Source organism: Drosophila hydei, unplaced genomic scaffold, assembly GCF_003285905.1.
Source record: "Drosophila hydei strain 15085-1641.00,03,60 unplaced genomic scaffold, DhydRS2 tig00000426-arrow-arrow-pilon, whole genome shotgun sequence".
NCBI classification, from domain to species: domain Eukaryota; kingdom Metazoa; phylum Arthropoda; class Insecta; order Diptera; family Drosophilidae; genus Drosophila; species Drosophila hydei.
In genome coordinates, this window is record NW_022045728.1 from 134,075 (window position 1) to 158,471 (window position 24,397).

General features: G+C 41.4%; 3 protein-coding genes across 9 annotated transcripts in view; all 3 read left to right on the forward strand.

Annotated features, from left to right (window-relative positions):
* LOC111593076 (mannosyl-oligosaccharide alpha-1,2-mannosidase IA) overlaps positions 1–14,150 on the forward strand; it is a 63,503-nt gene extending 49,353 nt beyond the window's left edge. For 4 of the 7 annotated variants that reach the window (XM_023305656.2, XM_023305658.2, XM_023305657.2 and 1 more), the window contains 5 exons: positions 12,456–13,068; positions 13,154–13,378; positions 13,443–13,581; positions 13,647–13,908; positions 13,981–14,150. In XM_023305656.2, coding sequence (XP_023161424.1) covers positions 12,456–13,068; positions 13,154–13,378; positions 13,443–13,581; positions 13,647–13,908; positions 13,981–14,127 — 1,386 coding nt within the window. In that variant the 3' untranslated portion in view covers positions 14,128–14,150. Of the gene's footprint in view, positions 1–1,965; positions 2,642–12,455; positions 13,069–13,153; positions 13,379–13,442; positions 13,582–13,646; positions 13,909–13,980 lie in introns of those variants that run through there. The other 3 variants (XM_023305660.2, XM_023305663.2, XM_023305661.2) reach the window with 2 other exon arrangements.
* A 3,187-nt stretch (positions 14,151–17,337) lies between these two features.
* On the forward strand, positions 17,338–18,182 carry LOC111593057. Its single transcript, XM_023305631.2, has one exon. It carries the CDS (start codon positions 17,555–17,557, stop codon positions 17,813–17,815), a length of 261 nt encoding a protein of 86 aa, XP_023161399.1. The 5' UTR covers positions 17,338–17,554; the 3' UTR covers positions 17,816–18,182.
* A 2,552-nt stretch (positions 18,183–20,734) lies between these two features.
* Positions 20,735–22,710, forward strand: LOC111593036 (protein-serine O-palmitoleoyltransferase porcupine). The gene has a single exon (XM_023305602.2). It carries the CDS (start codon positions 21,050–21,052, stop codon positions 22,655–22,657), a length of 1,608 nt encoding a protein of 535 aa, XP_023161370.2. The 5' UTR covers positions 20,735–21,049; the 3' UTR covers positions 22,658–22,710.
* The last annotated feature ends 1,687 nt before the right edge of the window (positions 22,711–24,397 follow it).

Genomic DNA, 24,397 nt, shown 5'->3' on the forward strand with positions numbered 1-24,397 from the left:
AGTTGAGAAAAAATGCGAAGACATAAAAATACTCATGAAGAGCAACACAAATCTGACATACATACAACATATTCACTTTGAAATTCAGCTGCTTGCGCAAACAGAAACTGACAATATCTCAAGCAGACAGCCTCCGTGTTGCCCCGCCTTCGACTCCGCCTGCGCCTCCAGCTTCGTCTCCGCCTCCGCCTTCGCCTCGCTGCGTGCCACTTTTCTTTAATTTTTTTATTTTATATGAATTGATGTGAATTGAATTAAGGCAAAACGATTGGCGGCGATTGCCGATTGCCGATTGCCGATTCACATTTGTCGCCTGCTTGCCGCATAAATGAAGCGCATTTGTGTTCGCTGCGGCCTGGCCAGACAGTTGTGGCTGCTTAATGTTTTTGCATACAGTCTAAGCTTGTTCCACTCTAAAGTCTGCCAATGCTAATGGCAGCCCGTCTTCAATTGCAGTGCGCCATGAAAGCGTTGCGTATACGCAAGGTCTGCCGTAATTTTCGTTTTGCAAACGCGAACTGCCAATTGGCAATTGCATCGAATGCTCGGAATGATGGAGTGACATCAAATATTATATATATATGCATATATATATATAAATGTTATGCACACAAGCGCATAGTCAATCGATGTCTTCTAAGCTATTGATTATTTGAATTAAACTGCAGCGATGCGAGCTGCTCTCAGCGAATGCATGAATACAAAAATACTATACACACATATATATATATATATATATATATATATATACGTATATATATATATTATATTTTGTGCGCATAGAAAACCGGAAACAGTCGCAAAATGTCATCATCATCATCATTGTAGGCTTCAAAATAATGTTTAACAATAATTAAAAACGAAATAGAAAATGCCATCAATTGAAATAGAAATGGCGTTCGAGCTCCTGCCTCTCTCTTCCTCTTTTCAATATTCCATCTGAGTGTTATATACAAATGATATTAGTCCTTTATAGTGGGCGGGGTGTGCACCTCCTGCCCATTATGACTATTTGACAGTCACGGCGCGTCGCTGTCCTTCAACGTTAATGGCCAGCCAATGTTGGCCAGCTGTCACGTGGCAACGATTAACGATTAATAAATTATTCATACACTAATTAAGAAATATATGCAGTTCAATTTAAAATACGATGTTCCACCTACTTTCTGCAGCCGTTGAAAGTCATGTCGCTTTCCTAACTAAATGACAATTGATAAGGCGATCGCCAGTTGATAATATTTTATTTTAAACTTGATTAGGCTGAACTAGATTATATTTGGGCACAGGGCACAGCCAAGCACTGCTCATGTGTCATGCATATGTATATATCACGATAAGCAGAACTTCAATTTGACGTGGACTTCGCTAGAAGGCTGGGCCAGCAGATGTGCCTTAGCAAGTGCAGCTGAAGTAAAGTGTTTATGTGGGGAATACAAGTGATTGAATGATGTCATAGGTGAATAGCAGGAGAGCAAGTGTGGGAGTGTGTCCAGGGCAGCTGTTGCACAAGTTTTTGGACAGCAGAACAACTTTCAAATATAGAAAATATATTTAATAAAAGCAAAATTTGTTTCAATACAAAAACCAACAACGTCTTAAGGCAGTCGTCCATTTCCACATCTTAGTTAGAATCTCTAGTATTGAAACTCGATGGAAAACTTCTTGTTTGCCTGGCTATCAAATTTGATCAGCGCTCGTTAACCTGTGACCCGATTGTAAAATGTTACTTGAGCTGCGTTTCCCTATTGCAAATTGTAACAATAATTTATAAAGAGACATTTCGAATTATTTAGCTCAGAAGTCGAAGTCGAGCGGCAGCCTTGACCTGGCCAAATCTTTGCTGCAATTGTCGAAACTTTTAATTAATTTGCTATTTAAATATGTTGATTGCTTTTGCCTCGTAATTATGAGAATTTGCAACTGCTGTCGCCCCATCGCATTGAACTGCTGCCCGCACTCACGAGTGCGACTGTGTGTGCGAGGCAAGGCGAGAGTCTTGTGACCAATTAAGGAATCGTTAAAGTAAATCAATAGAGCTGCGCCCGGACCATGTGAAAACAATTCGATAGCCGACAGAAGAGAAAGCGAAAGCTGTGAAAATTCCAAATACGAATTAAAAAAAAGCAAAAAAAAATAAAACAAATAATCCGCGATGTGCCCGAAGACGTCGAAGACGACGCCGCTGCTGCTGATCGGTGGCATTGTGTTTGTCATCATTCTGGTGGCCATCACGGGCGTCACGCTGATCAACAACATCAATTTGTCGAACATAATACGGCTCAACGAGAAGGTGGCCAGCGACAGCGTCAGTGCCAACGACAACCATATCAAGGAGCTCAACTACGTGAACAATCATCCCAAGAACGTCTATGGCAAGCAGCTGAACGCCACGCCCACCGGCAACAGCGAGCCGATCGAGACGGGCGATGGCCGCAGCATGGAGCAAATCCGACACGAGATGTCCTCCATTGTGCCGGAGCCGAAGCTGTCGGCGGTCATCGGGCGAGTTGGCCAAGAGGCTCAAGCGCTTGACGAGTCCGTGAAGTGGCCGCCGCTGGCATTGCCCTTCGGTGGGGCGCAGGTCACGCCCAGCGTAGCGCACAGCTTGATTGATGACGAGAAACGCGCCCAAATCGTCAAGGTGAGTGACGCGGGGGCGTCTGCAGCAGTTGCCTGCGGACTCCGCTCCAATTGCGTATCAATTTCAAATGTCTGACCTTTGGGGGCCTGTCACGACCCCCGAGCAATGTGCCAGCTGTTGATGCCGCATGGACGGACACACGCGCCTGCCATTCCTTCTCGGGTGGCTCATGGTGATTTATTTACCATTGCCTACAACCGTTACCTGGCCGCCCATAATAAAATAATAATAGCAATTAAAGCCGACGAGATTCCGAGAAATTGCAATAAATTCCAGATGGACTTCTGAAAATATTCAAATAGGAAATCCCTATGAAAAAACGAAAGGCCAAGAAGTTGAAGTTGAAGTTCCATGTTCTCTGTATGCGCCTCTCTATGCGCTTCTCTGGAAGAGAAAAATTAAAAGGAAGTATGAGAGAAATAGAAGAATTCAGTTGCAAAACACAATTGTGAAAATCGCATAGAAAGGCGATTCACTTAAGGACAATCTCTATCTCTATCTCTATCTCTATCTCTATCTCTATCTCTATCTCTATCTCTATCTCTATCTCTATCTCTATCTCTATCTCTATCTCTATCTCTATCTCTATCTCTATCTCTATCTCTATCTCTATCTCTATCTCTATCTCTATCTCTATCTCTATCTCTATCTCTATCTCTATCTCTATCTCTATCTCTATCTCTATCTCTATCTCTATCTCTATCTCTATCTCTATCTCTATCTCTATCTCTATCTCTATCTCTATCTCTATCTCTATCTCTATCTCTATCTCTATCTCTATCTCTATCTCTATCTCTATCTCTATCTCTATCTCTATCTCTATCTCTATCTCTATCTCTATCTCTATCTCTATCTCTATCTCTATCTCTATCTCTATCTCTATCTCTATCTCTATCTCTATCTCTATCTCTATCTCTATCTCTATCTCTATCTCTATCTCTATCTCTATCTATATCTCTATCTCTATCTCTATCTCTATCTCTATCTCTATCTCTATCTCTATCTCTATCTCTATCTCTATCTCTATCTCTATCTCTATCTCTATCTCTGACTGTCCTCTAACGGTAACTAAAATGCAAGAGCTGCGGCAGTGGCAATGGCTCTGTTCTCAGTCCTTCTGTTTGTGGTCTAAATCCTGACGTTTATTTCGCTCAGTTGGCTAATGGGTGCTCGCAGCCGGTAGCCGTTAACCGTTAACCGGCAAAAGTCTACTGCTGCTACTAGGGGCACGCCTGTTGGCCTGGCCCATTGCAATTGGAATTGCAATTGCAATTGCAATTGGCACGGCGAGGCGAGGTCTCTGGGATGCGGAAGGCCGTCAATTGCTTTACGCTTTCACGGCTCGAGTGCCGTGCTGAGACCTTGGCACACGAGGCGCTAAAGAAATTCCAATTGCAGTCGCAGCCAAGCAACTGCCTGCTGCCTGCCACCTGCAACTAACAACTTGCAACCTGCAACAATAGCAATAACAATAACAATAACAATAACAATAACAATAACAATAATGCCAGGATACACAAAAAGATTTATTTTCACTGCTGCCTTTGGCTCCTATGGCCACAACAAACAATTTCAAATATGTTAGCGCCATCGATTATCGGGCCAATTGATATATAACCAACTGTTTTATTAATTATACGTTTACACTGGATCACCAAGCATCCAGTAGCGATACATGAGTATAAGAAAAGGGAGTATATATTGCCCAACTCCAGTACGTGTCTTAGGCCTGCCTTAAACTCTTGAAACTTCGAGCTTAACGACTTTAGTGTTCTTAGTAGAAATTAAATATTTAAGGTTTAAATATTTAAGGTTTAAAATGTATTCAAGAATCTCATAGGAAATGCGTAAGGCGCGGGCATACTAGCGCCCGCTTCACGTTCCTCGTGGAATATTTTCAACATCAGTCGAGCTATAGCTCTACAATTTATTTTCTACTCGACAATGTTTTATTCTTCTTGAAATAAAACACAATCGGGTTCCCTATCATCTCAGCAAATATTTTTAAGAAAATTTTTAAATTATTGCTAAAAATTGAGCATGTTTTCATTTATGGCAATATTTTCGAAATATAAGTTGGCTTCAATTTAGGCCGAAGTTTCTAGTAAGAATCCAGATTAGATTCGAAATGCTATTGTAAAGCTGTCTATTCCGATAACATCTCCTGCTGGCATCGAGCTCTGAAAGCATAAGAGCTGATGACTTAACCCTGGCATATGTCTGCTCATCCTTGGCGGCTAAGCCATAGATCAAACTGCAGCTGCTCGCAAATCATCGATAACTCCTAATATGACCATAAAATCGATTAAAATCGATGTGAAATTTTGAGACTGAGAAATTTTTAACTGAGAAAGTCAAACAATTTGGCATACAGAAGCAGTTAACGCGTATAAATAACATGGCATATGTCAACTATATTATATATACTATATTATATATAACTATATTATCTTACTTATAACAGTTATAATGTACTGCTATATGATAGATAATATCATTTGATTGCCTGCCCTTCGAACTATTTAAGCACACATTTATCGCAGTCACTTGCCCTCCAGGCTGATCACTTGCGGAACTGCAATGGGCAAACGTCAACATAATGGTAGACCATTATTTGCATAGACACCGAAAATTGCAGGTGGCTCTTACCCTGGGCCTATATATACTATATTCACTTGTTTATTCAATAGCGGCTGATTGCAAGATTCATGACGGTTCACGTTCAAACACTGTGCAGCCCTCACATTTCAACACACACACACAGAATGGCATAGTCAGCACTTATCTTATGGGTAATGGCAAATCCTGCTTACCTGCCGCACAGCCAGGTGCGTCATTTGGATTGTTGTTGTCGGCACTCAAGACGTAGGGCCGCACACAGCTGACCCCAGTTAAAATGGCAAACAGAGCGCTAGTTGGTTAATCAGAGTAAGCGTAGGGGGAGCAAGTGGAGCGGCAGCAGCTGGGGCAACTCCAGCAGCCACGTTACGCACATGCACTAATCTAATAATCGAATTTCATTCATTCAGCTGTCAGCCGTTGAGTGCTTCATTTGCCTTTTTTTTACAGCCTTGGGCCTAGAATTGTTATCAGTTTTTTTTTTTTTTTTCAATGCCTGTGCATTGTGCACTGAACCAACTAAATGAACCCAAATTCCGGGGAGGAACCTTAGCTAGAAGCCCGCCCCGCCGTGCAGTCAATGTCGTATTTATCAATGCAGTCCCAGCCAATGGCAGCGACAACAACATTTCAACAGTGACGCTAAGGCTAGCGCCGCTGCTGACAATAACCCACTTGGACTCTTGCTTGTTGTTTTTTTTTTTTTTTTTTTGTCATTTTGTTGACCATTTGCCCGTTTCATTGTCAATGGAGGCCCAAGTCAGGGCGCGGCTGCAACGGCCATCGATATGGCTTGGCATTGTCGCGGGATTGGGAATGCGTCACAAAACATTTTTGTGCTCATTACAAACGAACGTAAACAAAATCTGAGTAGATTAAACATCGAACATCGAACATCTAACTAAGGCTGCGACATCAAGCTGTCGATATCAGTTCCGATAGTGCTTTAGTGACTCAAGATATCTTTCAGCTGGCAGCTCTAGCCTCAAGACGTGATCGCATTTCCATGCTGATTCACTTTGTTATAGTAACTGCATCATCATTATTTATTATTTATATTTTTTATTATTATTTATTATTATTTATTATTGTTTCGTTCATTTGATTTAGTAGTTCAAAGGTTTAAAAGTTCAAAAGTTCAAGCTGACTGGCTCAAAATAACGTTTAGCTCATGAACAATAGAAATTCTCTCATATATGCTCTTAGCACTAAGACTACTGGATGACTCAAGCAACCACAGCCGACTCAAAAGATTACATGTCCCAGACCTACCCCACAGAAATAGATAAATATGTAAAGCAGCTAAATATATGGATTGATCTCATTGGAGCCCAAGCCATACGGTTACGTAAAATTATGGTTAACAAATTTGTTTATTGTCTAGTATAAGACAGATTGCAAATAAAACAGCAATAAAAAAATTATATATGCTCAACTGAACTGTTCATCAGTTCATTTAGTAACCAGTTCAATTGAACATTTCTGTATTTAAGCAAATTTCAGTACAATACAAATTCTATATACTTTGCTTAAGCCCATATTGTTCCAATTAAATCGATATATATATATATATATATATATGTATTATATATTATACTTAATCAACTCAAAAGAACGTATTGCTCATGAGCAATGGAATAACTCAGAAAATCATATAATTTATGCTCATTGGAACCATTCACTTTACTGACTAGTTCAATTGAACTTCTCTATTTTCTGATTTGTCAAATCTTTTAGTTTAGTTCCGAAATTTTCTAGTTCATATTTTCTGATTTGTCAAATCTTTTAGTTTAGTTCCAAAATTCTCTAGTTCATATCATGATATAAACTTGATCAAAAGAATGAACAATTGAATAACTCAGAAAATCATATAATTTATGCTCATTGGAACCATTCACTTTACTGACGAGTTCAATTGAACTTCTCTATTTTCTGATTTGTCAAATTATTTAGTTTAGTTCCAAAATTCTCTAGTTCATATCATGATATAAACTTGATCAAAAGAATGAACAATTGAATAACTCAGAAAATCATATAATTTATGCTCATTGGAACCATTCACTTTACTGACTAGTTCAATTGAACTTCTCTATTTTCTGATTTGTCAAATTATTTAGTTTAGTTCCAAAATTCTCTAGTTCATATCATGATATAAACTTGATCAAAAGAATGAACAATTGAATAACTCAGAAAATCATATAATTTATGCTCATTGGAACCATTCACTTTACTGACTAGTTCAATTGAACTTCTCTATTTTCTGATTTGTCAAATTATTTAGTTTAGTTCCAAAATTCTCTAGTTCATATCATGATATACACTTGATCAAAAGAGCGTAATTTATGCTCATTGGAACCATTCATTTTACTGACTAGTTCAATTGAACTTGTCCATATTTAAGCCAATTTGAATACCTATTTTTATAGTAAAAGCTATACATTGCGCCGAATCATGTATATATATTATATAGCTGCCGATTCTATCTATATGCTATATATACCTGATTTATGAAATCTTTTTTGTCGTAATCGTTTTAAATATAAAACTTGTTTGTAAAGTTTCGAAATATTTGAAAAGAAAGAATTCTTTGGAGCTTTGCTCGGCCCTCTTAGCAATCACGTTGTTTTACCTGCCCTGCCCTGCCTAGCAGCTACCTGGCGACTGGCAAGCCCAAGACGTTCGCTCAGCTTGATGCCGTTAGGAAAACTTTCGCCTTGCTGTTGTTCTACCAATACAAGCTCATATTTGCCTAATAGTTTGCCAGTTTCTCTTTTTTGCCTCCTGACACACACACACACACACACACACACACACACACACACACACACACACACACACACACACACATGCTGCTTGTTGTTATTGCTGCTGCTCTTTTTTTTCAGTTAAGTTCGACTTCATATTCTGTCGCTAAGAAAGCATGCAAAACTTAACTAGACAAATAGTTGCTGTGTGTGTGTGTGTGTGTGCGTGTGTGTGCGTGGGTGTGCGCTGCCTTTTCTGCTAGATATTCAACAGCAGCGACGCGTCGTCTTTCGCATTATTTTATGGCCCCAAGCAAATTATATTCCCTTAGTCTCGGCCAAAGAGTTAGCCAAAAACTTTTGTGTGAACTTCTCTCTCTCTCTCTCTCTCTCTCTCTCTCTCTCTCTGTCTCTATGTGCGTGTGTGTTGGTGTTTGCATAATTTCCCAAAATAAAAAAGAAAACATTTTAAAGTTATGCCACCCCTCGCCCCTTACCCCTGCATCTACCCCTTTTGCTTTCAGTTAGCTCGCTGCCATTTGCATTGTTTTGCGGCCCTGCGGCATTAAGCGGCAAAGTTTTTGGCCAGAAAAGTTTTCTGTTGCTGTTAAAGTTGCATTTGAAATTTGCATTAAATTAAGCCAAGCCAGTAGCTCCCTAACTCTCCGCCTCCCCCCTCCCCCTTCCCCCCTTGTTTTTTGAAGGCAATTTGAACTTTTCGCTTAAGTCGCCGCTAGAAGTGGCAATTAAATCCTGATCAAATTAATGGCAGTGGCAGTGGCAGTGGCAGTGGCAATGTCGTCATGCGGCGCATGCCGCTAACTTTGCACATCTGCAGCCGCAGCCACAGCCACTGCCGCAGTTGCGTCGACTTTGCCAGGTCAAGTACATAATCGGGCCAGAAGCCAAAAAACAGAAACAACAAGAAAAACGACTAAACTCGTCGCTGGCCTGCCGCCGCTCCCCAGAGAGAGTGTGGCAGGAGGCGGAAGGATGCAACTGCTATGTGCGGCATTTTGGGGCATGTGTGACATATGACGAGACGCGCCGCAGTGGTCCTGCACGTTTTCACGTCTCGTTGCGGAAATGATGTTTAACACACACACACACATACACACACACACAGACGCACGCACTGCCATCAACATATACGCATTAAGCGAAGCACGTTCCGTGCGACGTTTGCACATTTCAAGGATATAACTTAATTCGTAATGAAGACGCACAAAACTGAAACTACAGCTGCATACACAAGCGGGCGCTACGTGTGCCAAGCGAATTCCACTTCAGTTTGGCTAACAGCGTGCAAAAATATTCAATCAATCAGTCAAAGCCATCAAGCAATTTCCGTTCAAATTAGTCAAGCTGATTATTTACTGCTGCTGCTGCTGCTGCTGCTGCTGCTGCTCACACATCATTCACTGTGCCCAAGTTTGGCTTAATTAACGGCAGTTAATATGTCTAGGCGAACAAGCGCATTGGATAAATAAACATAAAGCACATGACGCCAACGCAGCTCCAGTCAAGCCTCTAATTAGATGCGACTCATTAAGCATGTTAGCCAAACTGAACTGCACTTGGGAGGGCTGTTCGAGCAGTAAAGCAAAATATAATCAAGTTTTTTTCTTGTGACTCGATAATGACCAGAGCTGGGCTGATGGCGTCTTGATTTTGGCCAAATATTTCGAAAACTTAGCAACAGAAACCCAAAACTTTTTGAACAGACCTCGTAGAATATAGTAATAATATATATATATACATATATATATATAAAGCTACAAATATATCTCTAATATAAACGCTCTTTCTTTGTAGCAAATTGGAATTTGTTTTTTGTACATTTCTAGTTGGAATCCATTGGAAATACTTGAATTTAGTTAAAGCAAATTCCAATTGAAACTCAAAGTGTGAAATTCTAATAAGAATTTTGTAGTATTGTGTGTGCCTTGCGCCTTTTGCTGCCTTTGTGTATATGTATATGTGTGTGTGTGTGTGTGTGTGTGTGTGTGTGTGTGTGTGTGTGTGTGTGTGTGTGTGTGTGTGAGTTGTGTGCGCCATTTGCATTTTCATAGACGTGAATTTATTTGGGCTTTAAGGCGCAAGCCAACGGGTTGCTTGTGCAAAGGTGTGCGACATCATCTGGCGGCAGCTTGTGAGTGGCGGTCGCAGGACAACTCGCTGACAATGGGGCTTGCGGGCCTTGAACCTCCACGTGGCCCCTAACCGGCGAGGTGAGCTGTGCGAACGTCGTGTCCGAGTTTAATTAATTACCGGAAAACTGTTAATATTTGCATTGCCTTCAAAAAGCTCCGCAACCGAGCGACCAAAGCGAGATCCGCAACGGGCAACACACAAAGAGCCCAGCGACGGGGCCCACAAAGGCGAGGGGAGGCAGCGCCGCCACTGGGCCCGGGGCCACGCTGAATCGCTGTAGCCCAGCAGGCGTGCACGATGGCTTTTTTTTTTTTGTTTAATGTTAATATTTATACCCTGCAGTCAGGCGAACAGCAGCAAAATGAAAATTTGCTTTTATAACTATTTCTCACAACTTGCAGTCGGACCATGTTCGCTGGCAGCTACAGGGTGTCTGCTAGCCGCGCACTTCTTTGGCTTCATAAATTCTCCAATTTTATTTTCAGGCTTGTCTGTGTGTTTTTTCGCTCGTAATTTAATTTCTCAAAAAATGCGCTCGAAAGTATGCAATGCCAAATTATGCTGCGCTGCGCTGCGCTGCTGGCCCTGGCGGGTTAGCGGCAGGTAAGGGGCAGGGCGTGTGCTTAGATGGGCTGGCTGCAGGTGGCCTGTGGCCGGGGGCGCCAACGACTGTCGAGTGGCTTGGATGCACGGGCGGGCGGTCTGCCAGAAGGCAAAGCAAGCGCTGCTTTTAGCCTGCAAATGAACAGCAGCCGAAAACAAAATTTCGCGTTGTCCATTTTGTTAACAGTTTTCACAGTTACACGTGTTTGGCCTGCGTGTGTGTCTGTGTGGTATTCTTTTGTGTATCCAATTCCAATTGGACTGGGTAGCTGCACACTCTGAAAGGGAAGTCAGCGAACGAAAAACAAGTTAATGCAGCTCGCTTAAAGTGCAGTTCCACTATTAAAGCCAAGCCTTTCGCATTGCCATGCATTCGCGCAGGCCAATTCATATCAGCTAACTACCAGAGGCTGGCTACGAGCAACTTATAGTTACTATGAATATGAATCGTTGGTAGTAATCAGAACTTATGGGGCAATAACTAAGCACGGGTCTAGCCCCTACGCATCGTCGCTGTTTCAATTTGCGAATTGCTTTTTATACCCAGCGCAAATGGGAAATGAGGGTATGTTGGCTTCGTGAAACTGTAACAGGCAGAAGTAGGCGTGGCAGCGCTCATTAGGTATATGAGCTGAGATGATCGGACATGGCTAGATCAGTCCGTCCGTCCGTCTAAGTGCCTGTCCGTGCAGCGATCTCGTGAACCACAAAAGCTAGCGACTTGAAATTTGATAGATATATGCAAAGCGAGCTTATCACTTTATTTCGATAACTCATCTCACTTAACGATAAATATCGATCTTTTAACTTTATTTGTTTTAAGCGTAGCTTGAATCGCGTCTTAAGAGTTATCGCGTAGGTTTCATTCATTAGAGAAAGATTTTGTATAAATGGGATTTTTTATTTTGAATGTGAATACCTTTGCCTTTCCCCAAGTTTGCAAACATTGCATTTGAAATGCTAGGCACTTATGCTTGAGCACAACAATAGGAATGTGAACATTACGCCCGAAAAATTTGCCTTGGAACTATTGAGCTGATTAGAATTCCGCCGGGTTCCCATGCTACAGGGTATCTACTAGTCGAGCAATTTTACTTGTTTTATATGGAAATTTAATTTAGAATGCATATAACAACCAGCAGGAGGCGTGGCAGTACGCATAAAATACAGAACAAACAGCCGAGTCGATCTAGCTCTGTTTTTCCTTCAATCTGTCCGACTGTCCGACTGTCCATAGGTCTCAGCGCGGCGATCTCAGCTGTATACTTGACACTTTTTCATGGGTAACCCAATATGATATATATATATATAGATATATTGTTTTATATAGTCTATAAATGTTCCCATTTCATTGCAATCGATTGAAAACGTGGTCAGTCCTTAGTCCTTGAAGCGAGTGCCTTGAAATTTTGCATTTAGTTTCATGAGAATTTTTGACAATTTTCCTTTATATTTTCACAAAGTGCCTTAAATGTTGATATCCGTGCTGCATATTCCATCATCATTCCATCAGGTGCAGCACAGTCAGAGCTTGGTGTAGCTCCTAGTCGAGCACTAGCGCCTCGACCTGTGCCACTTGAATTCGCGTCGCATTAGCATTTTGCCAGCTGAAGTTGCCAAAACTGAGAGATGATGAACCAGATCAGATTGTGCCAGAACTGAACTTATCATTGTGTCCTTTGTGCTAATTGCAGATGATGGAGCACGCCTGGCACAACTACAAATTGTATGCTTGGGGCAAGAACGAGCTGCGACCATTGTCGCAGCGCCCGCACTCGGGCAGCATATTTGGCTCGTACGATCTGGGCGCCACAATTGTGGATGGCCTGGACACGCTGTATATTATGGGCCTGGAGAAGGAGTACAAGGAGGGACGCGACTGGATTGAGCGCAGGTTCTCGCTGGATAACATCAGCGCCGAGCTGTCCGTCTTCGAGACGAATATACGCTTTGTGGGCGGCATGCTGACGCTGTACGCCTTCACCGGGGATCCCATGTACAAGGAGAAGGCGCAACATGTTGCCGACAAGTTGCTGCCGGCCTTTCAAACGCCCACGGGTATACCGTATGCCCTGGTCAACACCAAGACGGGCATGGCCAAGAACTATGGCTGGGCTTCCGGTGGCAGCTCGATTCTCTCCGAGTTCGGCACGCTCCATCTGGAGTTTGCCTATCTGAGCGACATAACGGGCAACCCCTTGTATCGGGAGCGCGTGCAGACCATACGCCAGGTGCTCAAGGAGATTGAGAAGCCCAAGGGACTCTATCCCAACTTCCTTAACCCCAAAACAGGCAAATGGGGCCAGCGTAAGTAGATCATCGCTTAGTATTGTAACTCCCTGACCCTCTGACCCTCTGACCCTCTGACCCTCTGACCCTTCGACCCCTGCAGAGCACATGTCGCTGGGCGCCTTGGGTGACAGCTACTACGAGTACTTGCTAAAGGCCTGGCTCCAGTCCGGCCAGACGGACGAGGAGGCGCGCGAAATGTACGACGACGCGATGCTGGCGATTATGGACAAAATGGTGCGCATCAGCCCCAATGGACTGACCTATGTGTCCGATCTGAAGTTCGATCGGCTGGAGCATAAAATGGATCATCTGGCCTGCTTCTCGGGTAAGTAATGTGCACTTGGATATGGCATCTTATCTGTACTAATATTAATATTCCAATGCTTCAGGCGGCCTCTTTGCATTGGGCGCAGCTACGCGCCAGAACCAGCACTCGGACAAATACATGGAGGTGGGCAAGGGCATTACCAACACCTGCCACGAGAGCTATATACGTGCACCCACCCAGCTGGGACCCGAGGCGTTCCGGTTAGTCGACATTATGTTTATTCTCTGCCCGCAACGTTGCTAATCCTTCCTCTCTTTGCCTGTAGCTTCAGCGATGCAGCTGAGGCCCGCGCGTTGCGCTCGCAGGAGAAATACTATATACTCCGGCCGGAGACATTTGAAAGTTACTTTGTGCTCTGGCGGCTGACGCACGATCAGAAGTATCGCGACTGGGGCTGGCAGGCGGTGCTGGCCCTGGAGAAGCATTGTCGTACGCCGCACGGCTACTGCGGCCTGCGCAATGTCTACCAGCAGGAGCCGCAGAAGGACGATGTGCAGCAGAGCTTCTTCCTAGCTGAGACGCTCAAGGTGGGCACCACACTAAGTCCAAGCTGAGTCGCACTAACTAATACAAGTCTGTCTGTCCTCTGCTCTCTTTAGTATCTGTACTTGCTGTTCTCAGACGACTCCGTGCTGCCGCTGGACGAGTGGGTCTTCAACACCGAGGCGCATCCGCTGCCCATTAAGGGCGCCAATATTTACTATCGCAAGGCGCCGGTGGCGCTGCCCGCATCGAACGCCTCATAAGGCAGCTAACGCAGTCACTTGACCGTGTCATTTTTTTTTTTTAATTCAATTGACTTTTTTGTTAATTAACATTAATATTATTTAAAGATTTTTTTTATATATTTTATTTGTCTGTTTAGTTTAGTTAGCTTACATATATATACAGATATATATATATCTAGTATATATAGTATATATAAATTTAATGTGTATTACGATTAGGTTTGATTGCACAATGACAACAACAACAACAACAACAGCAGCAATAAAAGTCAGTTAAATACAAATTGATCTTCAGTTAGCCGAGCAGTCAAGGACGACTCTTAACTCTATGTAACATATTTATGCAATTTCATATATATCATTATATATATATATATATGTATGTATATATATACGAGAGCAAACCAGAGCCCCGACGTAGGTATTAACACGGTAGATCGTAGGTACTCCAAGCGCTCGGCACAATTATTCAAATTCAACTCTAACAAAAATGAAAAAAAAAACACATTTGAAAAGCTTAAAAATAATTATAATCTTTATGATATATAGACAAACACATACACACATACATAGACGATTTATATATATATATAAACTCAGGTGTTCGAATTATGATTTCTTTGAAAAAAAAATGTTTAAGCTTTGATTCGATTCTCAATATCTTTCCAACTCCAACTTCAGCTACAAACTTCTCTCTCTCTCTCTCTGTCTCTCTCAATATATATCTATCTAGTACTAGATCTATTGCATCTACTTATTATATTTGTATCACATTAATTAACTTGCATTTTGAATCTCTCAACTCTCAAAACATTCAGTGGCACATTCTGGGATCGACTTTGTTTTGTATATATATTTCCCTAGCGACAAAATGAAGGCGTTACGATGAGATGAAGATTTGCGAATCAAATGTTTGTCAAGTTATTGTTTATAAACTTTAGTCTAAATTTAATACAATAAATAATCTACTGTAATAGCACCTAGCTTACTTTAAACAAATGTAACGCATATTACTTTACATCAGCATCAAGCGAAACGAATCTTAAATATATTATATATAAATATAAAAAATAAATAAAAATTAAAAACATAATATAAATATATAAAAATCTATATATTTATAAATTGCAAATATAAAAAATAAAAAATGTAGGAAATTGTTTAAGCAAAATATTTATACAATTATACAAGAAGCGAAATAATTTAATTTTTATCGATGTAAAGGGTTTTTTTTTATATAATCCTAAGCGTAAGATATGATATTAATATTAAATGAATAATAAACAAAGGCAAAACACAAAAACAAGAAAAATTAAATCGAAAATGTTAAATTTTTGTAATCTTCGGCACTTAGCCAACGTCTCTTCAGCTGTAAGAAGTCATTTTAGAAAAATACGTACATACACACAAACACACACACACACACATAAGTAGATATATGTCTCTATATACATATATATATATATAGATATTTTTTTTATGTTATATCAAACTAAGTGTAAGATCGAACGTGAAAATAATTGTATAATTGCGAGTCTAATAAAATTGTAAATGCATGAATAGCTAAAGAACGAGCGATGTGAACGGCTGTCCCCAGGGACGGGCAGTGCACGAGGATATTATAAATGCTTAAACATAATTGTATTGGACTAACCCATAAGTTTAATAAAAACCTAATGAATAACATCAAAGACATTTCCAAATTTTATTTTATGGGCAGCTGCATGGGGGCTTGGGTTAAAAGATCCAATTCATATCACATCATATAAGAGTCAAGCTGGAGAGTTTTATAGAAAATAATATAGAGGAAATACGTCTACAGATCTTATATAGATACACATATATATAGCTGTGTTCACAAAAATATTAGTGGCTACTAAAGAAGGAAAAACAAATATTTATTTAAGTCCAGCTTCATATATATATGTTTCTACAAATACTCAGTTGTAAATCCATGCATATATGTAATTGATAGACAAAAAAAAAATAACTTATTCAATTAGAATGACTATTTGGACTTTCTGCTCATAGGAAGTGTCTAGTGATGTTGTTAAATATAAGTTAAACTCAGCTTCGACTGACTTTACTTATGTACAGTAAAGTAAACTATATTAAAGCGGAACTATATTATGCGTCTTGTGTCTAAATAGGTACATACTTTTGTAATTAATTGTATTTTACTAGCGGTCAGCACATGACCCGCTGTAATTCCTTTACGGGCATGACTAACTCTTGAGCAACTCTATTAAATTGTATATGTATGTAAGGCGAACAAAGCGCTCTGAGGTTAACAACATTTCAGACCCAGACCCGCAGTTGGCGCGCAACCCGGAACGGGAACGCCAGTTCCAGCTTGCAATGCGAGCGGGCAAAGTCCGCAGACGAGCATAAGACTGCAAACGGCTGGACAAACAAAGCATAACCACAAAACGTATAAGAAGCGCACCCGTCGCCAGTCACCGCCCACCACATAAAAAGAAACGAAACGAAGAGTGCATAAGACTTAAGATTCAAAAGTCATTCCACCCGCAAAGCGCAGACAAAGACAGCCCTGCACTTCAAGGCATCAAAAGTATTTCGTTAACTGTTGCTCCCTCTCTCTTCCGCTCTTTTTTGCGCGCTCTCTTTGTGTTCGTTTTGTTCGCAGTGTTGCTGTAGCCCGTTCGCCTGCTGCTCCTGCTTCTTCTTCGTTGGCTAGACGAGCCCGCCCGACCAGCTGAGTTGCTTTTTGCCGGTCGCCGCAGCAGCGCATATTGATTTTAGTTGTCGTGCCCTAACCGATGCAAACAACTCTGGCTTGAGCATACGCTTTGAGAAACAGGCTTTATTAATTTTAATATATACATATATTATATATATATATATATATATATATATATATATATATATATATATATATATATATATATATATATATTAATATATATATATATATATATATATATATATATATATAATAGATAAGAGTAAAAATTAACTAAAAACAAGTTCAAAAGGTTGACGAGTACTTTGATTAATAATAGAAACAAATTTTTTATAAATACTATTTAATGGTCAAAATGTTTTGCATTTTTGTTATATTTACAGTAATATTTATGAGCATAATAATACTAAATCACTAGCTTACACAGAAATCCCAATTTAATACGCACTCATTGTATTAAATATGAGTAGAGCATTCATCTGTCGACCCGACTTCTTTGTGTTTTTGTTTTGGTCGTTGACGTTCGCGGCTTCGCTTCTAGCGGCCGCACAGTTGATTGCGAGTTGTCGAGCGAGTCGGAGCGTCCGATGCAGCAGTAGCTCTCACAGCACTAGCAGTTGCATCCAGCAAAGTCTTTGGCTGTTGGTTGTTGGTTCCCTCGCCGCATATCTTTGGCACGTCTGTTTTTTTTTAAATATTTTTTTGATTCGCAAGTGCAGTGTTTGTGTGAGCAAAATCGAAATGCCGTTTCCCATTCATCCACCGAAGCAAATGCCTTGTCCGCACTGGCAGCACTTTCCCATCAGTCCGGTGGACAGCAAGCCGGCACCGTTTGGCAGCAGCAGCAGCAGCTGCAATGGCGGCGGCGGCGGCGGCGTCGTCAGCAGCTTCAAGAGCGAATCGTCCATGTCAGTTGATAAGCCACCAGAGCCGGTGTCCTATCGCTACTGTGTGCAGTGCAAGGCAGCTGGCAAGGATGTGGGCGGCATCAGTCAGGATTGAGTGCCATTTGCCATTTGCCATTGCACATCTTCTTCATACATTGGCAATGTCACGGACAGCAGCAGCACCAGCACCACCCACCCAACCACTCATTCAGCACTCACAAGACACACATCAAACCAAACAAAACCAAATCAAATCAAATCACATCCACCTCAACTACTCCACTTCATAGCACAATCTCGAGTGGGCCAGCGTTGAGTGCTAAACTTATAATAATTATGATTCCAAGGAACAATTCGTTATTTTTCGCTTGTTTTGTTTTCTTTTTCTTATAAGATTTTTACATTGTGTTTGCCTTCTGCTCGTCAAAACTTTTGCATTTTATTTTACGTGCCAATTATAGGAACACTATACAATCTATATATATATGTATATACATATATATATATACATATATATATATACCTATCTATATTTTTGAAACATTCAAAATGCTTAAGCTAAGATTTTGCTACAAAACTTATTTTTTAGACTTCAGACGATATTTGGTATAAAAAATAAAAAATTAAAAAAAAAACTAAAAACCAAAACAAAATAAACGCACGACGCATATAAAAAACGAGTTTGTTTTACAGACACACACACATGCATAGACATGTGTGCGTGTGCATGTATGAGTGGTGTGAGCATGCCTACGTGCGTGTACGTGTGCCTGTGTTTGTTTTCTTGAGCGGCACACATTTTTTCGGACTTGTTTGTTTGCCTGCTGCTACTCTTGTTGTTATTGTTGTTATTGCTGCTGTCGGATCGTGCGTTGCTTTTTCTTTTTTTTTTTATCAGTTTTCAAGGTCGGCAGACAGAACACAGCAGCGCACAACATTGAAAACATTAAACATTTAAGGCAGGCTCGCGATAAGCCGTCAAGCCGCACCGAACAGAACGGAAGAGAATGGAACAGTCTAGCAGAGCCGCGCTTAATCCAGCAATTTCCATACATTTCGACCAAAGTCGTTCGTTAGTTCCACTTTGTTCTTCTTGTTCCCGTTCTCGTTTTGTGGGTTGGCCGGTCGGTCGGCTGCAATGGGTTAATTGGCTCGCCTTGCGCTTGCCACACGCAACTGCAGAATGCAAGAGAATTCTCAGATGGTTGACAAAGTTCAACAAACTGTTGAAGTGCGAAAATAAATACGCACTCTCCTACACACACACACACAGACACACAAGTATGCTTGCATGTAGGTATTTGTGGAAGAGCAAAAATGTCAAAAGTATAACATCTTATCAAGTACGGAGACAATCGAGAAATTGATATACACTCAATATAATAGACACATGGCGAAGTGTGTGCAAATATAAAGTGTTATACTACATAGGTGTATACAAAGTACTCGATAGATATGAACATATGCACGTAGTATAAGCATATACATACATGTTATACTTTAGAGAGCCTCTACGCAGCAGAGTGTCATATAGATAGCTATATTAACTGTTATAGAACATACATATATGTTATATATGTGCATAGTATATATCTACATATACTTAGTCTGATACCATACATGAATCTTCACACAGATGGAGCTAGTGCGTCCAGACATATGTAAACTGTTATACTGAATAGAAGTTACGCGTACATTCCATGGTATCTTTATTGACAAAAAAAATGCAAACATATTCTCTATATATACGAAATACATACATATATATATGATGTTACGATTGCCATAATTAAAAATATGGATAGGAAGAGGAAGAGACAGGTAAAATACTTCTTTTGGCAATCATATAAACAAGCAATCTAATTAATTGTGCTAGCTAAGCAAATGATTTCTTTATGGCATGCGCCCATTGGGAGGCGTGGCAAGTTGAAAAAAAAAAACTAGAAAAGCAAAGTTAAGGAAATACGTGACTGCTGCTAAATTTATAAATTTATATATGCCTCTTGGGGGCATGGCAAATGTGAAAAAGAAAACTATATTTATGTACACCCCTTGGGGCTTGGCTTATCGGAGGACACATGTGATAAAAAATACGACTGACTTCGAGCGCCTATTATGCAGTCGCTTACGCCCGTCTGAAACATTCTGGCTCAGCCCAATATCTGCTGCCCAATAGATGGCGCCACAGGCAAGCAGAGAAGGCAGCAGCATTCCCGTACGGATGACTCGAGCAGTGTCCAGCATGGACAAAGTCAAGCGGCTTATCACGCAGCTGCACCCAATTAATTGGATCGACTCAATCAGAAATTAAATGGGGACTTTGCCGTAAAATAATAGTTTAAAAATTTGATTAGATATCAAATGAAGCAATATTTTTCAAGCTTACGAAATATATTCTTTTAAATTTATAATAAATAATAAGCGGAGCTTTATAGCATGGCTAACATAATCGACTGATACATCTGAAGCTTAAGCAATGAGTACAAAGTCCTCAAATAAAATATGTAAGGATTTTTAAAGTCGTATTAAACCTCGAAACTTTGGCGTGTTTCATAAAATACGAATAAATAAGTTTTATATTTATACATACATATGTATATATAAAACCATTCATACAACTCGTTTCCTCAATGATCAAGGTGTTTTAAAAAATAAAATGCAAAATGAAAAAGATTACTTAATATTTATTCCGAAATATTTAACTAAAGAAAAATATGTAAAAATAAATGTAAAAATACTTTTCAGATTTATTAACAAATATCAAATTTATATATATAGTTTTTTTGCATATAATTCGCAGCAACAATAGTTTAAAAAAACGTAATTTAATACTTAACAACATTGTCGTCTTTCCTATGAGAATCTTATAAGACATTCATCGATATGAATGTTTATGAAATCATATTTTTTTAAAACAGCTCATTTATATAATTATATATTTATACTTTTTTTAATTGGAAATACCTCAAGCATTCATAGCATTACAACTCAAACAATAAATTTAAAAAAAAAAAGATTTCTTATGGAAGTTTCAAGCAAATTCTTTTTCGAACAGTCTGGCAGCGCTGATACAAGAACAAGTCAATCAGAACTGAGGCCGACAAGTGGAACTGAAACGTAAAACTATCGTTGCCAGTTGCTAAAACTGGTGGAACGAGTGGTTCGCAACGAACAATATCGTTGCATCGGTATTAATTCTAGGAAGATGAAACGAATTTTAAAAAATTAAACAGATCAAACTTACCACCACCCGAGAGCCACCTACATACACAGTTGCCACGCTGCTGTTGCAAGCCGGTGCAATTTTGCAAGTACGTGGCCCACCGAACAACAGTTGCGAGCGTGTAATATGGATTATCAGTACTACGACTATTCAGATGAGGAGGTTGGCAGCAATGGCAACGCATACATTGATCTCGACGCAGAGCGTCTGGAGAGCCACGACTACGTCGATGACAGTTACGCCAGTGTAACGTACCGCCTGCTGGACAGCTATCAGCACTGCATTCTGCCCTCGCTCACCCAAGTCTCTGGCTACATTGTGCCGCTGCTGCTGGGCTGTTTGGTGTGCCGGCTGCTTAGCGCTCTGTATGCGCGGCGTGCACGCCTGGTGGCCGTGGGCAGCTGCAGCTGCAGATGGCAGGAGGCGAACAGCATGAAGCTGGGACCGCTGCACGCCATCAATGCGCTGTGCGGCGCCGGCATACTCTATGCAACGCTGGGCCAACGGATGATGATCCTGACGCTGCTCAGCGGCATTAGCTATTTGCTGCTGCAACTGATGCGCCTGGGCAAGGGACGAGGTGGCGCCGTGGCCATAGCGGTGCTCAGCATTGGCAGCCAGTTCATCTATGAGCTGGCCATTTGGCAGAAGCGCGACGATTGGCCGCAGCTGCGCGGCCTGCAGATGGTGACGAACATGAAGGTCATATCGCTGGCCTTCGACTTGGCGGCGACAGGCGCCGCGGGATTGCACATGCCAAACATTGTCGCCTACCTGGGCTACATTCTAAATCCGGCCACCTGTGCGCTGGGGCCCTGGCTAAGCTACTCCCGCTACTTGGATGCGCTGCACACCAAGCCGTCGCTGCGCCGCAATCTATGCCAAATGCTGCTCAATGTCCTACTCAGCCTGGTGGCGTTGGTCATCAGCAATTGCATTGCGCCCACGCTTAGCGAGCTGAATGCGCCGGCAAACGAGCAGACGACGCAGGCCGGCCGCTGGACGCACTGGCTGCTCATGTACACCGGCGCCATGAGCGTGCGCAGCAGCCACTATTTTGTTAGCTTCCTCAGCCAGGCGCAGCTGGCAGCCGCCGGGCAGCAGCTGGACGCCACAGCGCTGCCGCACAGCGGTCGCTCCAAGGAGCTGCTCGGCGAACTGGTCGTGCGTCCCTGGCGCATCGAGTGGCCGCATTCGTTGAGTGCCCTGGTCCGCTGCTGGAACATGCCCATGCACGAGTGGCTCAAGCGCTACGTCTACTCGACGTCCAAGCAGGAGCAGGCGCACTCCCGCCACAGCACAATGGTGGCCGTGTTCTGTACGTATTTGGTATCGTCGCTGCTGCACGGCATGGACTTTCGCATCTATTTGGTGCTGCTGTCGCTGGCCACGTTCGCCGAGGGCGAGACAATGCTGCGTCGTCACTTGGCCAGGCTCTTCAATGCCTGCGTCGCGGTCAATCCCTGCCCGGGCGCCGAGCGCTGTCGCTATGCCAATTGCCCGCGGCGACTGGGCTGGCTCAGCTGGAGGTCGTTGCTGGTGAAGCTGATCAATCTGTGCTTCACGCTGCTCGCCATATCCCACCTGGCCTACCTGGGCATTGTGCTGCTCAACGAAACACTCGTCGCGGAATCGGAGCACGAGCTGCCCTTCATGCACCACTGGTCAGCGGCTGGCTACCTCAGTCACTACGTTGGCATCGGCATGTTTCTGCTCTACATGTTCATATCCTAAAACTGGGAGCACTTACACTTAAGACTGCCTGCGAGAGACTGTGCCTCGCTCCCGACGCTCTTTTCCATTTGTGCAATTGCAGCGGCTTCATGTGATTACTCCAATGGCATATGATATACTTACATACTTACATACATACTTACATACTTACATACTTACGTGCATACGTACGCACAACCATGCCTGCACATGTATTTATATGGAGGCAGCACCTCCACCAGCCAGCTCCAGCTCCCGGACTGTGCCAGGGTCTGGAGCTGCCGAATAACCGAACTGATTTTGACAACTGTGAATCTCTTTTAAACTATTTGTATTTTTACCAGATATTTACACACATATGCAAATATATGTACCCTCTGTATGCCTGTCCACCTGTACTTTAATAAATGTTTTTAATATGTAATTATGCGAAAACGTTTGCTCATTCAATTGGGATTGATTGTACCAAAATGTACCTACAATTCTTCAGCGATATGTACCATTCATAGCTGTCATTTTTACAATGATAAGGTAACTATTTTGGTACATTTAAAAATAGATGTTGGGGTTTACTCTTAAATGAGTTAGGTACATTTATTATTAATTTTATTACCAGGCAATTATGTCATGTACCTTCTGTTTGGTGTTGCAGAATTACCATAACACGTCCTTGGTTATGCCGCAAATGTAAGAATTTAGGTACACAACTACCACATCATTTTCTTGGTACATTTTCCCTATGTACCTTTAACTCTATTGTAATATTTGCCATGCTATATATAGGTACAATAGTATATAGGCTATTTAGGTACGCTTTTGCATAAAATATTTACAGCTACTGTCAATACGTGTTGCTCTAAATGTGCCAGAAATAAATGGTACATTTCTTATGTGCGAACTAGCACTAAATGTTGTCTGTACCGAGAATATACCAGAGGTAACTATGTACCAGAGGTAATTGTGTACCAGAGGTACCAATGTACCAGAGGTACCTATGTACCAGAGGTACCTATGTACCAGAGGTACCTATGTACCAGAGGTACCTATGTACCAGAGGTACCTATGTACCAGAGGTACCTATGTACCAGAGGTACCTATGTACCAGAGGTACCTATGTACCAGAGGTACCTATGTACCAGAGGTACCTATGTACCAGAGGTACCTATGTACCAGAGGTACCTATGTACCAGAGGTACCTATGTACCAGAGGTACCTATGTACCAGAGGTACCTATGTACCAGAGGTACCTATGTACCAGAGGTACCTATGTACCAGAGGTACCTATGTACCAGAGGTACCTATGTACCAGAGGTACCTATGTACCAGAGGTACCTATGTACCAGAGGTACCTATGTACCAGAGGTACCTATGTACCAGAGGTACCTATGTACCAGAGGTACCTATGTACCAGAGGTACCTATGTACCAGAGGTAATTATGTACCAGAGGTACCAATGTACCAGAGGTACCAATGTACCACAGATAATTATGTACCAGAGGTGCCTATGTACTTTTCTTCCAAATAGGCACTTCTATAAAATACAAAAAAAATACTTAAGCTCGTATCGCTAAAATTGATTTCAATTTAATAAGTGAAAAAAGTCAATTAAAATTTTATTTTTTTATTGATTTTTAATGATGGTTTTCTTTTTTTGTTTGTTTTTCTTTTTGTTTTTGTTTGTTTTTTTTTTTTTTTGTTTCGTTTTTGTTTTGTTTTGTTTTTCTCATTGAGACAAATATTTATAACAATATTGTAACTTCT